General features: G+C 36.9%; 1 protein-coding gene across 1 annotated transcript; it reads right to left on the bottom strand.

Moving 5' to 3' along the window:
• Positions 1-1341: 1341 nt before the first annotated feature.
• LOC113149573 (immune-associated nucleotide-binding protein 8-like) lies at positions 1342-3944 on the bottom strand. The gene is made up of 2 exons (XM_033325872.1): positions 3830-3944; positions 1342-3749 (listed from the first exon to the last, which is right to left on the bottom strand). Exons 1-2 carry the CDS (start codon positions 3894-3896, stop codon positions 2113-2115), a joined length of 1704 nt encoding a protein of 567 aa, XP_033181763.1. The 5' UTR covers positions 3897-3944; the 3' UTR covers positions 1342-2112.
• Positions 3945-14014: the final 10070 nt, after the last annotated feature.

Raw genomic sequence — 14014 nt, 5'->3', positions numbered from 1 at the left:
CCTAACGGAGTGTTATATGCTGATGGCAATGCAGAAGTACACAGTATCATGTGATGATATAATTATTGATTTCCTTTTAATGATTTCTTTTGTTTTATTGTTCATTATTAAAAAAGGCTCATACACTTACTTGTATTTATTCAGTTTTTGATATTTACTATTATTTCTCATTGTTATGGATTCCATTTTATGTAAAAGTATAAACAGGAGGGAAATGTCAGAAAAATGGTACAGAGTTATCCTATCCTGGCCAATTTTTGAAGATTTTAATATTTGAAGAAATTAAAAAATGTCTTATATCGCTTAAGAAATTAAACTATTGCCTTATTAACCCATCGGTGGTGCGGATAAGTTTTTTTTAGAAATGTTCCTATCAATACCATATTACAAACTCACAAACTTGTGTTTTTTTGTCATAAGTTTTCAGGATGTAAAAACAACTTGTGACTGAAGTGCAAACGTCTAATATCAACTCCTGATGGGCTGTTAATCCATCTACAGTCTGATCACTGACACTGGCTTTACTCTAACATCTAGATGTTGAAGTAATGATTAGAGTTTGCTAAAGTTTACTCAGCAATTTATTGCTGCTGCTTAATCACTAATCACTAATCACTGCACTGCGTTAAAAGTGAAAGTAGTAGTAAGTGTTTTCTATTTGGCCACTAGGTGAAAACAGAAACCTGTAAATGGCACATTCACCGTATTTTGTGTGGACTACTATATTTATGTATACCAGTGTTTGCTGCATATTACTTAGATACACTGTCAAGCAAATTAACTTTTAATTATTATACAGTGTGAGGAAATGGATGTGCTGTTTGAGGTACCTGTTAATAATTCGACATGGCAACAAGAATTCTGACGCAGAGAGATAAACACAAACCTGCTCCCTGGTTAGAGACAGGACACCTCACATAACAGTACCATGACAGATTTAATACGTTCAAGAGTCATATTCAAATTTAATTCATATTTCATTGCAGCTGTCTGAGGTGGCTGTAGGTAGTAAAGCCACCTCAGACAGCTGCATTGTGTTTAATTAATTCAAGACAGTATTTACTTCAGAAGTATTTACATTTAGTCATTTAGCAGACTTTATCCAAAGCGACTTACAAGTAGGTGCGATGGTAGGCAGGGTAGGCGTGAGGAGGTCTTGCCTAAGGACCCCTACTGGAGGTAGGACACGGCTGGGAACTAGGTCTATAATTGTGAAAAGCTGTAAACGTAGCTTCTGCAACAGCACCCAAAGTCGACTTTATATGCCACCATTGCAAGTCATTAACCTTGTTTTTTCTCTCTCCTGTAGTTGTGTGTCCTCCTCTCTGTTTTCCTCTCTCTGCAGGTATACTCAGCCTTAGATCTGTATAAATGTGTCATGGAAATGACAAATAGGAAACATAGCTACTGTATTGATTCAGCTGTACCATTTGAATTTTACAAAACAGTTTAGAACAGAGAAAAAGTCGCAGATTAAACCATTCATTTACACCATATAGATGTGAAGCTTTTAATGTGTCTGAAACTCTTTATGTAACACTTGCCTTGACCCAAAATATCAGTTAATCAGTCTTAGATAAATACATTGATCAGCTTATAAAAAAGAATGTTTACTGTTACTGATTTTAAAATTGCTAAATATTGTGCCTTTGTACATATATTTGACATAACTCTCACAATATTTTGTAGTGGCTGGATAGCGTAATAGTAAGGCTGGCAAATCCTGGCTGTGTCTACACATCCAGTAGAGGCAAGACCTAAAGAGCTATGATGATAGATATGATGCATTACTGGGTGATTTAAAAAAAGACAATCACACAGAGAGAAATCTAACCACTCATACAAGAGCATTAACATAGTTAATGTTAACCACAATAAACAGAGTGATCAGAAATGACAGCTGGACGATAAACCTAAAGTGTTTATAAGAACAGTTTTTTTGTTCTCAGTAAATCTTTCTTTATTGATTGAGTCAGGAGACATTTTGAAGGCCCTTTATTGTTCTCTGGAGCTAAAATCTATGAAAACTAGAGACACCTTTAAGACACATGTTTTCTTCTCTCTCTTCGTGTTTGCCATTCAGAAACTGTGACACATTAAATCATTTCCCCTTCATAAAATACAACAGGAAGATTTGGTCTCGTCTTCGTTCAGAAGCTTCTGGATCAAGTCACTTATTTCTTTTTCGTGTATTTTCTGTAGGGTATCTTTTTCCTCCTGATTTTCCACTTTCTCCCTTTGCTTTTCGTGCAGTATCAGTAGCTCTTTGATTGTTGTCAAGTTTTTACTCTTTCTGGTCACACACTTCACTAAGTCACTGATTTGTCTCTGGTGATTTTCCCTCCTTTGTTTTTCCTTGCAGGCTGAAAGTGCCTTCAACAGGTCGTACTTTTCATCTTGGTCCTTCATTTGCGTCTCATGCTCTTGTTTCTGAGCTGCTAAGTCTTTGGTGTGTTTCTCTTTGAATTCATTCAACTCTTCAGCTTGCTTTCTGGCTTTCTCTTCATATGTCTTCTGCAGCTCCTCCTTTATTTTCTCATAGTTGCTCTCTAATTCAATCTGCTTCTTTTCCTCCCTTTCTTTTCTAGCTTTATCCTCGTCTCTTTTTAACCTTTCAGATTCTTCTCTTTCCTGTGCATATTGTTGTAGAAGGTTTTTAAGTCTTTGCTCCTCCTGTTGCCTCTGTTCATCCTCTTGTGTTCGTTTTTCCCACCACTCTTTTTGTTCTTTCTCCCAGGCTTCTCGTTCAAGCTGCAACATCTCTCTACGCTCCTTAAGCTCTGACTCCGATCTGTTTCGTTTCTTTAAAACTGGCAGTTTTTCTTCCCACTCCTTCTGCTTGGTTTTATCATCTCTTTTCCTCTTTCTCTCTTCTTCTTCTCTAGTCTCTTGTTCTTTCTTTCTCTCCTCGCGCTCCCTCTTTATCTTTTCTTCCATTTCCATCAGTTGTTCATCTCTCAGTTTTCTCTCCTGTTCAATTTCAACTTTCTGTTCTTCCATTCTTCTTTTTATGGCTTTTTTCTCTTCCTCATATTTTCTTTCCAGCTCCTCTCTCTCTCTCTTCATCTCTTCTTCTTTTTCCTTCATGATTCTGTCCACTTCTTTCTTTATGGCTGCTTCAGCTTCTTGCAGCATCTCATTAGTGAAGAAGCTGCCTCCATTCCTCTTCACCATGGTGTTGATCTTATTGAGGAGTTCACTGACTTGTGCATGGTTGTTTTCATCATTGTTATTAAACACATGGTATCTTCCTCCACAGTCACTGATCAACTTCTTAAAAGAATCATCACATTCCTGTTGAATGTACTCATCAATAGACTGCCCCTCCTTTAAAAGGTCATCTCCTCTTGTGAAAAGAATGATCGTGAATTTCTCTGAATTCTTCCCGAAGCCTTCCTGTATAAGTTTTAATGTCTCCTTCTCCTCTGGTGTGAGTCGACCAAACTGTAACACCAACAGGAAGACATGTGGTCCTGGAGCCAGAAGACTGATACATTTCACCATCTCATCATTAACTTCTTTATGAGACAGACTATTGTCAAACAGACCAGGAATGTCGACCACAACAACAGAACGCCCGTTAACTTCACTCTGTTCTTTCTGACATTGTTTAGTGACTGATTTTTGACTTAATTTGGCTTTAAACACAGTTCTTCCTAGAATGGTGTTTCCTGAAGAACTCTTTCCACTGCCAGTCTTCCCTATCAGCACAATCCTCAGACTCTCTGGACTCTGCTCCTCTTCATCACCTGAAACATCATAAGAACACAATATAGAAGCCTCAAATGTGTAGAATACATTATGTTTAGAAAAGGTAGGAAGTACTTAAATGTGAGCTTCTTCAGTTCAGTGTGTAATGCAGTGATATTTTTCTCTTGTTGTACAACTCTATCCATTTGGGCACAAACAAATGTCTCTGTTGTAAAACTACTTGATTTATTTTTGGACAGACCTCTGCCTGATTCTTAACACACTCTGATGAGTTGGAGACTGAATGAAGCTCTGTCTGACCTAAGATGGCCTTGGCTGCTGAAGTCTTCCCTGCTCCTCTTCTACCACATAGAACCATGTTTAAAACTGGTTTGGTCGGTTCAGACATTTCTTCGGTGAGGCTGAGGAAGGTCCCTTTGTTTCTATAAATAATGTTCTCAATCTTCTCCATCAACTGTTTCTTGTCATTATCAAACATGTTGTAGCATCTTCCCCCACATTCCTCTAACAGCTGATTCACAGTGAAACGTGTTTCATTCTCCTTGTGTGTGATGATGACCATTGAGTATTTAAATGCATCTGGACCAAACAAACTGAGCAAATACTTCAGTTTTTCTTTTTTCTCTGTGTTGAATTCTGAAGATTTTACTAACAGCAGTAAAACATGTGGTCCAGGACAGGACAGATTCATGCATCTCAGCACCTCTCTCTTCACTGTCTGCTCAGGCAAACTAAACAGATCTGGTGTTTTCACTACTGTCAGAGAGCGTCCTCTCCATTCTCCACAGGTAGCCACACATTGTCTGATAGGTTCAGTTTTATGGAAATTAAAACCTTGATCTCCAATGATGACATTGCCCAGTTTTGTCTTTTTGTCTTCACTTTTCCCCACAAGCACAATCCTAAGAGGAGACACTATACAACAGAGAGAAAAACAAGATCAAAGTGGTGGTTTGACCACTAGATGGAAACAGATGGTGAATGAATCTGCTCTCAAAGGGAGTTCTCAGTAAATCTGGGCAGCAACAAGGATTTTCCTTTCTCTCAAAGCAAATCAGTTGCTCCCTGGTTAGAAATTTATAGACCTCAGATAAACAAAGTTAAGTTAAAGTACTAGAATACAAGTCTACATAGTATTGAACTGCACTGCTGATAATTAGTTTTTGTTATATTAAATGGAACTACAGAGAATATGAGGTTTATAAAGCTCTAAGGTTTATGTTACTACTACTACACATAGTATATAAACCAGTTGTTACTCCTACACTCACCTCAGGGAGCTACACTAAAATGCTGTTTGCGATTAATTAAACACATTTGTCTTCAGTAAATTTCATTTGATGTAGATTTACTCTATCTACTTACAGTGGTTGAATGGCGTTTGCACTGGTGATGAAGTATGTGATGTAAACCCTGTTAAAAGACAAAGCCACTCATTAAGTATATCAACTTCATCTTCACATATTACTTCATGTACAATATTTTAGAATATTTTACTCACAATCGAAAGCGTAGTTTTTTGCTTTCACTAAACCCTTAGTAACCTGATCCTTGATACTGGCTGCTCCTTCTTCTTTCAGACTTTCATTACCACTGCATAAATCAGACTTTGCGTCCTCAAATACATCACTGCTCACATGATCTTCATCGTTCTCTTTCACAAGCTGGTCCATGATCTTTAACAGCTCTGGATGTTCAAGGTTTTTCTGCCACAACATTTTGCGCCTACATTTCCTTACAATGTCTCCTAACAGAGGATGCTGCAGGTATTTTCCTGTGGAACCTGAACTCTCCTCTCCAGGTGTTGATATCAGCACCAGTGAATGATCAAATGATCTGTCACCAAAGAGTTCAAGGATTGATTGTAGCCTCTTTGTTTGTGGCTCAGGGACGTCTTCAGGTTGTAGAACTAGCAGGAACACATCAGGTCCAGGAGCAGAAAGTCTCACACAGTTTTCTACATTTTCTTTCAGTTTGTCTTCAGAGATTTCAGGATACAGCAGATCTGGGGTGTTGATAAGAACAATTTTTTTCTCCTCAATCAGTCCACTGACTCTCAGACAGTGGTCTGGTGCTCTTTCAGTGTTGAACACAGTTTCTCTCAGTATAAAGTTTCCCAGTTTGCTCCTCTCAGACCAGCTGTTCCCCAGCACGACAACTCTCAGCTCAGACACTGAAAAAAAAGTTATTTCTATAATTAAATGTATTTAATTATAATACAGATAATACATAAATATTACATATGTTAATATTTTTTCTTTTTAGTTGCTTAAATCAGACATTTTGAGAGCTTCCACTGTTAAATATTATAATTTCAGATCAACAAAACAAACTGTTTGACTCACTGAGAGGTGGCAGATCAATGCTGTTTCTACGGTTCCTGGGTTGTTCATCAGCTGTGACTGTAAGGATACACAAAGAAACAAGTAATTTCTTTATTCTTTCCACATCTGTTTTCTAATGGTAATGTTGAGAAACAACGACATTATTCAAATGTGCAAAGATTACTGGTGTCTTCATAAACAATAATTTGAATTAAGTCTCCTCTGATGTTTGGTGGATTTCCAACAGATAATACATAGGAAAACACTGAATGTGGAAACAGAGTAATGTTAATTATTCAGACACAGCCTAAGGTCTGTGCAATTTGGTGGAATCTGCATAATGAAGCAGGTATTTTTCAGTTCAACTTACAGTTGGGACAATCACGGTCAGGACTGCTGCTGCAGAAATCATCTTCATCTATAAAATGCAAAAAACAAAAACAGATAAAACCACTAAACACCTGTAAATATTTAAAATCGTTTTAGATTGATAAGTAATGTTTTATATACAATAAGTCATTATCGGTTTTTACACACACAAGTTCCCCGATTCCCGTCCACAAATTGACATGTTCACGTATAAAACACTGAATGCTGAACCATTGGTACTACATTTAGTTACATTTAGTTTTATCCAAAGTGACCTATGCAAAGCATCAACAAATCTTAGTCATGGAGAACATGAACATTTGATGCAAATTGCTGTTTGCATGAGACATAAATGTTTGTTTCATGAGACATTAGAGCCAGATAAGGCAGAAAGTTGAGGAAGAGTTCTGTCCAATCTTACTCTCCAATAGTGTTTTGGATATTGAGAGTGAGGCTGCTGAGTTAGCAGAGTTTGGAACTCATGGGACCATCACCATCATGGGACAAATGAACTGAACTACCTGTCATGATCCTGCCCCACACTACTAGTGCTTGCCTTTTTTTTTTTTTTTTTTTTTTTTTTACTTTTCTTTCCAGGGTTTCTGTCTTTCTCTTCTTCCGTTTTTTTTCTGTCACTCTGTTTTCTGCAGCTATATTCTATCCCTGCCATAAATTGTCCTTTTCTGTTAATACTCTCATTCTCCAAATCTGTCTCCTCACAACCTCATTTGAAGCATAATAATAGCTGGTATAGCACCAAATCACTCGAATCTGTAACACCTGTCAAGCTGTCACTGGCTCAGAATGCATTGGAACTCCATGAGCCAGTGACACACACTGAAAGACTCTGAGCCAATAAAAAGCTTTGAAACATTTTGAAGGAATGAAGCGCGAAACGAAACAGTGACGAGTGACAAAAGCTCCGATGCCTCAGTATCATTTGCCCATCACTACTGCCGTGTTAAGCTATTAGGTTTAGGTATGCCAGTTGAATTTTCATGGACATGTTGCTGAACATAAGCATGCACAAACGGCTGAAGTTTTTCCTCTGTAGTGCTTTTATTCTGTTGTTGCCACATAAACACAAGCAGCCTGTAACTGCTAAACTTAGACCAAATGAAATTGTTTCATTTTTTAATAGCCATGTCTCCTTGGGGCAGAGGTGCTGAGGCCCAGAGACATAAAAAAATGCACAGCAAAGTCATGTGTCCAGTCACGATGTTGGTGGTGTGTGAGGGCTCCAAGTGAGTCTTTTAAAATTGTGGAAATTAACAATAAATGGTTTAAGCAACTGGATCATGAAAAAATATAAATCCCTATATAATCAGGTGCCACTGAACTGAACATTACATGTAACAAAACCTGTCTTTGTTGTTTAGGTTTCAGTCAGGTTTCAGTCTTCTAGCCAAACTCAAATAATTTGATTTAATGATAAAAGGTTAAATTGCTCCATCAGTACAGCTGCAAAACATAAAGGTCAAACTAATGAAGTAAAATCAATAACTGATGGTTATTTTATAACAGCTGTAATGTGTGGACAGTGTAAACCTGGATTCACCTGGTGCTGCTGATGCCATGATGTCACTCTGCAGATATCAGCTGGTACTGAAGCTGAGTCATCGGCAACAATAGAAAATAGAAGAAACAATCGATGACGGTTTGATTTAAAAACAGGATGTAAAAACGACTCGTGAGTGAAGTGCAAATGTTTAATATCAACTCCTGACGGTCTGTTGATCCATCTACAGTCTGACACTGGCTGTATTTTAACATCTAGATGTTGAAGTAATGATTTAAGCTAAGGTTTACTCACCGATTTATCCCTGCTGCGCCATCACTGATCACTGCACCACGTTACGTTACGATTTTGTTTGGAGCAGCTTCGTCTTCACGTTTCCACATATTCAACTGTAGATTTGACGATACATGTTCATCTGCGCTGTGAAAACAAGATTAACCTAATCACAGGTGATGTCTGGATGTTCGCTCTTCCAGAAAATCCAGCTTCCAGACTCTCTATTCTGGTTGATGGTAGAGCGCCCCCTGCAGGACGCTACATGAGGTTCATCAACGTGGTTCTTTTCTAAAATCATTTCTTGACGTTCGAGTTGATCTTATAGTCGGTTGATTATTTGTGGTCCAGATTTATTGAAGCAGCCAAACTTCTATTAGTGTAATTTAACATACTGCCATATTATTTCAAAATTGTAGAAATGGGTGTTTTCATGTGAAACAGGGCAGACTGTTATTTTTTATTTGGCCACTACATGAAAACAGAAACCTGTAAATGACACATTCACAGTACTTTGTGTGGGCTAGTATATTTATATAAACCAGTGTTTGCTGAATTTCACTCAAATACACTATAAAGGAAATTGACATTTAATTAATATACAGTGTGAGAAAATGGGTGTGCTGTTTGCAATACCTGTTTATAATTTGACATGGCAACAAGGATCCACAGGACAGTACTTAGAGTATTAACTTCATACATCACAGCTCGAACTGTCTCCATCATTCTTTCTCAACTAGGTCTATAATTGTACACAGCTGTAAATCTTGTAGCCTTTGGAACAACACCCAATGTCAACTTTATATGCCACCATTGCAAGTCATTAACTTTTCTTTCCCCAATAGTTTTGTCCTCCTCTCTGTCTTCCCCTGATCAACTTCTTAAAAGAATCTTCACATTCCCATTTCGAATGTACTCATCAATAGACTGTTCCTCCTGTACCAGTGAATCTCCTCTTGTAAAAGGAACAATGCTGAAGTTTTCTGAATTCTTCCCGAAGCCTTCCTTTGTAAGTTTTAATGTTTCCTTCTCCTCTGGTGTGAGTCGACCAATCTCTAACACCAACAGGAAGACATGTGGTCCTGGAGCCAGAAGACTGACACATTTCACCATCTCATCATTAACTTGTGTATTAGATAAGGTTGAATCAAACAGACCACAACAACAGGTCAACCGTTAACTTCACTTTGTTTACTCTACTGTCCCACAGGAACAAAAGAACTCTAAAATTCTAAGGATGGATCTGTAGGATCTGACTCCGCAGTGAAAACAAGTCGACAATCAATGCCTGGGACAATTGTCCCAGGCAGCTTACCATCATCGGTCAGATACCATCCCTGCACAATGATGCTTTAACAGCTAATACATATACATTAAAATGACACTGGAATTAATCTTTTTATATTATTATATATTATATATATCATTAATTTATTATAATAATACAAGTTAACTTCTGCATCACTAACTTATAACTGCAGAGACTCAGGTATTGATGTACACAGTTTCTTGGCCCTTTATCAACCTTTTACATGCATTTCAGCAAGTAGTTTCAAACTGTTGGCAAAGTAATTCATAAAGTGAAACACAACAACCATTCTACTTCTAGGTATGTACATTAAATCTACCCAAAATAATCAATATCTGAGAGTATCTGAAATGTCTGCATCCAGGTTATCCATAAAGAGGTCTGTATTACCTAATTGTGCTTAATTATATCACTCAGTGATACTGCAGATAAAGTTCTTATAGTGGGGGACTTTAATATCCATGTAGATGTTGATAATAACTGTACAATTTACAAATCCTTAGCTTAAAGCAGACGTCACATAAGTTGGAAAGGAGATGGTGTTAGACTAATTTAGATTAATCTTGCCTAACCTGGAAAGCCTTTAAAAATATATATAATAAAAAGGCCTCTGTCAAGCTAGAACCACATATTATTCCTCATTGATAGAAGCAAATAAGAACAACCCCAGGTTTCTTTTAGCACTGTAGACAGGCTGACAAAGAGTCATAGCTCTGTTGAGCCTAGTATCTCCTTAACTCTCAACAGCAATGACTGCACTTTATGTCCAAAATTCTTGAAAAGTTAGTTTCAGTCAGGCTTTGGACTGATTTTTTGTACTCTATACTGTATATGTCCCCCTTAGGCAATATAACTACAGTAGAAAATACTATAAATTTCTATTGTTATGCTGATGATTCCCAGCTATACTTATCTATGAAACCAGAAGAAACTAATCAATTTATCATACTTCAAGCATGCTTAAAAGACATAAAGGACTGGATGCCCTCCAGTTTCCTTCTCCTAAATTCAGACAAGGCGGTTATTTTGTTTGGTCCTAAAAACCTCAGTGCCATGATGTCTAATCATATTGTTACCTTAGATGACTTAGCATTGGCCTCAAGTAACACTGTGACAAATCTCTGCGTTATCTTTGACTAAGATATCTTCTTTACTTCATACATAAAAGAAATCTCTAGAACTGCATTTTTCCACCTGAGAAATATTGTTTAAATTAGGAGTATCCTGTCCCAAAGTGATGCTGAAAAACTAGTTACTAGTAACATTTGTTACTTCCAGAATGGAATACAGTAATTCATACTGATAGAATGTCTCAATAAGTGCTTAAAAAGCTTACAGTTTATCAAAACTCCTCCAGCCAGAGTTCTGACTGGAATTAGCAAGATAGATCATATTTCTCCTAAGTTAGCTTCTCTCCATTGGCTCCCTGTAAAATCCAGAATAGATTTTAAAACACTTCTCCTCACATATAAAGCACTTAATACTCACACCCCATCTTATCTTAAAGAACCAGCTCCTAGGTCAGGTGGGGTAGGCAAGTTTTCTTCCTGTTTTACAGTATAAACCTTACAGTTAGAGATGGCTCAGGTGACTCTAAACCATCTCTTAGTATATCTGCTTTAGTTTAGTCTGCTGGGGGACCTCTACTGATACACTGAGTTCCTCTCATCTCCTCTATCCATTCAAATGTTACCATTGCATGTCGTTAACTTTCTCTCTCTCGTAGTTGTGCTTTCTCCTCTCTCTGTGTCCCCTGCTCTCTGTACTTTTCTGCAGGTATCCTTGACCTTGGAGCTGCACAGTATATGTGCAGAATCCAGTTACTGGCCCGACCAACCTGCCCAATGTTTTTGCTGCTTGTTGTTGTTTTTGTTGCCTGCTGTTCTTTTCTCTCTCTTCTTTCCACTCATACCAACCGGTCGAGGCAGATGGCCCCCCCACATGAACCTGGTTCTGCTGGAGATTTCTTCCTCTAAAGGAATTTTTTCCTCTCCACTGTTGCCTAAAGATTGATCAAATGGAATTGTTGGGGTTTTTTTTATGCTATTTAAACTACTAAACTATTTTATACAATTATACATTATAACAACATTTAAAATCTTAAACCTTACACTGTAAAATGCCTTGAACTGACTTCTGTTGTGATTTAACACTATACAAATAAAATTGAATTGAATTGCAAAATCTTGGAGATGCTCACTTTGGTGGTTGAACTTGCAAGTAAGACTTCAAACAGCATTGCAGAGGACTTCGTTGAAGATTTCCTCCTTATCTTCTTCAAGTTCGGGCTTTTCATCTTATCTGGTCATAAGTTCTGGGTGAGGTTATGAGCTGTATGTTCTTCTTCCAGTTCCATTAAATGCATTAATTTGATGAATTTTGAATTGTATTTGCAGTTGCAATTAGGTAATCTGACTTAATGAAATAAAAGGTTTTATGACCGTGACAATAATATCTGTAACCATGGTAAACTATGCAGTCCATCAAAGATGGAGACAAGTCTCTTTGTGTTTAGATTATATTAAAAATAGTGTTTCTTTATATTTCACAGAATGTTTCCTCCTCTGGGGTCAAAGGTTTCTCTTTCAACACACTGACTTTTTTTCATGTTTCTTCTGCAGCTCTTTCAGTTCTTCTTTGTCAGTGTCTCCATGTTGTGTATTAAGTGGCAATTGTTTTTAAAACGTTGTGAGTAGGCAGAAGAAGAACAAAAATTAGCTGAAACATCCAAAATATTGCTTGAATCATTCAAACTTTGAAATATTACAGGTGAAGCAAAAGCAAAGTTGGAATTGTTTTCAGTAAGCTGAAATTTTAGAGAAGAAGCTTAAGCCAGTGAGAAAGAGAGACAGACTATTTTGGCATGAGTAAATCTGCCTTTGTATGACTGGAAGTGACAGTTGACTTACTAATTGAAGGCATGACAACCACCAAACTGTTCTGGAGAAAAAAATTACAATCAAGTAAGAAAGCCGTCACCCCTGCAAACGGTGACACATATTGCAAGCTACAATCTCAACAGACTCCTGTGCAAACATGAGTCAAAAAGCCCAGTCAGTGTCTTTAGAGCATGAATATAAACCCTGTACACAGAGTACAAAGTACTTCACTGACAAAGTGAGTTTAGTTTGTATTTTTTCTGTAGTTCTACAGTTACACTAACAAATACACTTGTCTCCTATCATTATATCATTATTATCATTATATTTATTTGTGTCTGTTAACCAGATTTCAACTCAATTTAATACGTTGAACTCAGGGGTGGATAGATGCTGTCTTAACTAGGACTATGTACCAACAGGTTGCTGACGAAGACAAGAACCTTGATGATGACAACTGTGCTGAAATATGTTAAATCAGTTTTTATTTATACTTATTAAACATGTGAATACTTGATGATAAGTCTTATAAAAACCTAACGGAGTGTTATATGCTGATAGCAATGCAGAATTACACAGTATCTTGTGATGATATAATTATTGATTTCCTTTTAATGATTTTTTTTGTTGTTTTATTGGTCATAATTAAAAAAGGCTTATACGCTTACTTATATTTATCCAGTTTTTGATATTTACTTTTATTTTTCATTGTTATGGATAACATTTTATGTAAAAGTATAAACAGGAGGGAAATGTCAGAAAAATGGTACAGAGAGTTATTCTATCCTGGCCAATTTTTTAAGATTTGAATATTTGAAGAAATTTAAAATTTCTTATATCGTTTAAGAAATTAAACTACTGCCTTATTAATCTCATCTGAGGTTTGGAGAAGTTTTTTTCAGAAATGTTCCTATCAATACCATATTACAAACTCACAAACTTCTCTTGTGTTTTTTTGTCATAAGTTTTCAGGATGTAAAAACGACTTGTGACTGAAGTGCAAACGTCTAATATCAACTCCTGATGGGCTGTTGATCCATCTACAGTCTGATCACTGACACTGGCTTTATTCTAACATCTAGACGTTGCAGTAATGTTAGAGTTTGCTAAAGTTTACTCAGCAATTTATTGCTGCTGCTTAATCACTAATCACTAATCACTGCACTGCGTTAAAAGTGAAAGTAGTAGTAAGTGTTTTCTATTTGGCCACTAGGTGAAAACAGAAACATGTAAATGGCACATTCACCGTATTTGTGTGTGTGGACTACTATATTTATGTATACCAGTGTTTGCTGCATATTACTTAGATACACTGTCAAGCAAATTAACTTTTAATTATTATACAGTGTGAGGAAATGGATGTGCTGTTGAGGTTAATAATTCAACATGGCAACAAGGATTCTGACACAGAGAGATAAACACAAACCTGCTCCCTGGTTAGAGACAGGACACCTCACATAACAGCACCTTGACAGATCATATTCAAATTTAATTCATATTTCATTGCAGCTGTCTGAGGTGGCTGTAGGTAGTAAAGCCACCTCAGACAGCTGCATTGTGTTTAATTAATTCAAGACAGTATTTACTTCAGAAGTATTTACATTTAGTCATTTAGCAGACTTTATCCAAA

Source organism: Anabas testudineus, chromosome 24 (genome assembly GCF_900324465.2).
Source record: "Anabas testudineus chromosome 24, fAnaTes1.2, whole genome shotgun sequence".
NCBI classification, from domain to species: Eukaryota; Metazoa; Chordata; class Actinopteri; order Anabantiformes; family Anabantidae; genus Anabas; species Anabas testudineus.
This window is presented reverse-complemented; position numbering and strand designations above follow the sequence as displayed.

Coding starts and splice junctions, on each gene's coding strand:
- LOC113149573 (XM_033325872.1), bottom strand. CDS start 3,896: ATGGATAGAGTTGTACAACAAGAGAAAAATATCACTGCATTACACACT. Junction 3,750..3,829: donor TGAACTGAAGAAGCTCACAT/TTAAGTACTTCC, acceptor ATGATGTTTCAG/GTGATGAAGAGGAGCAGAGT.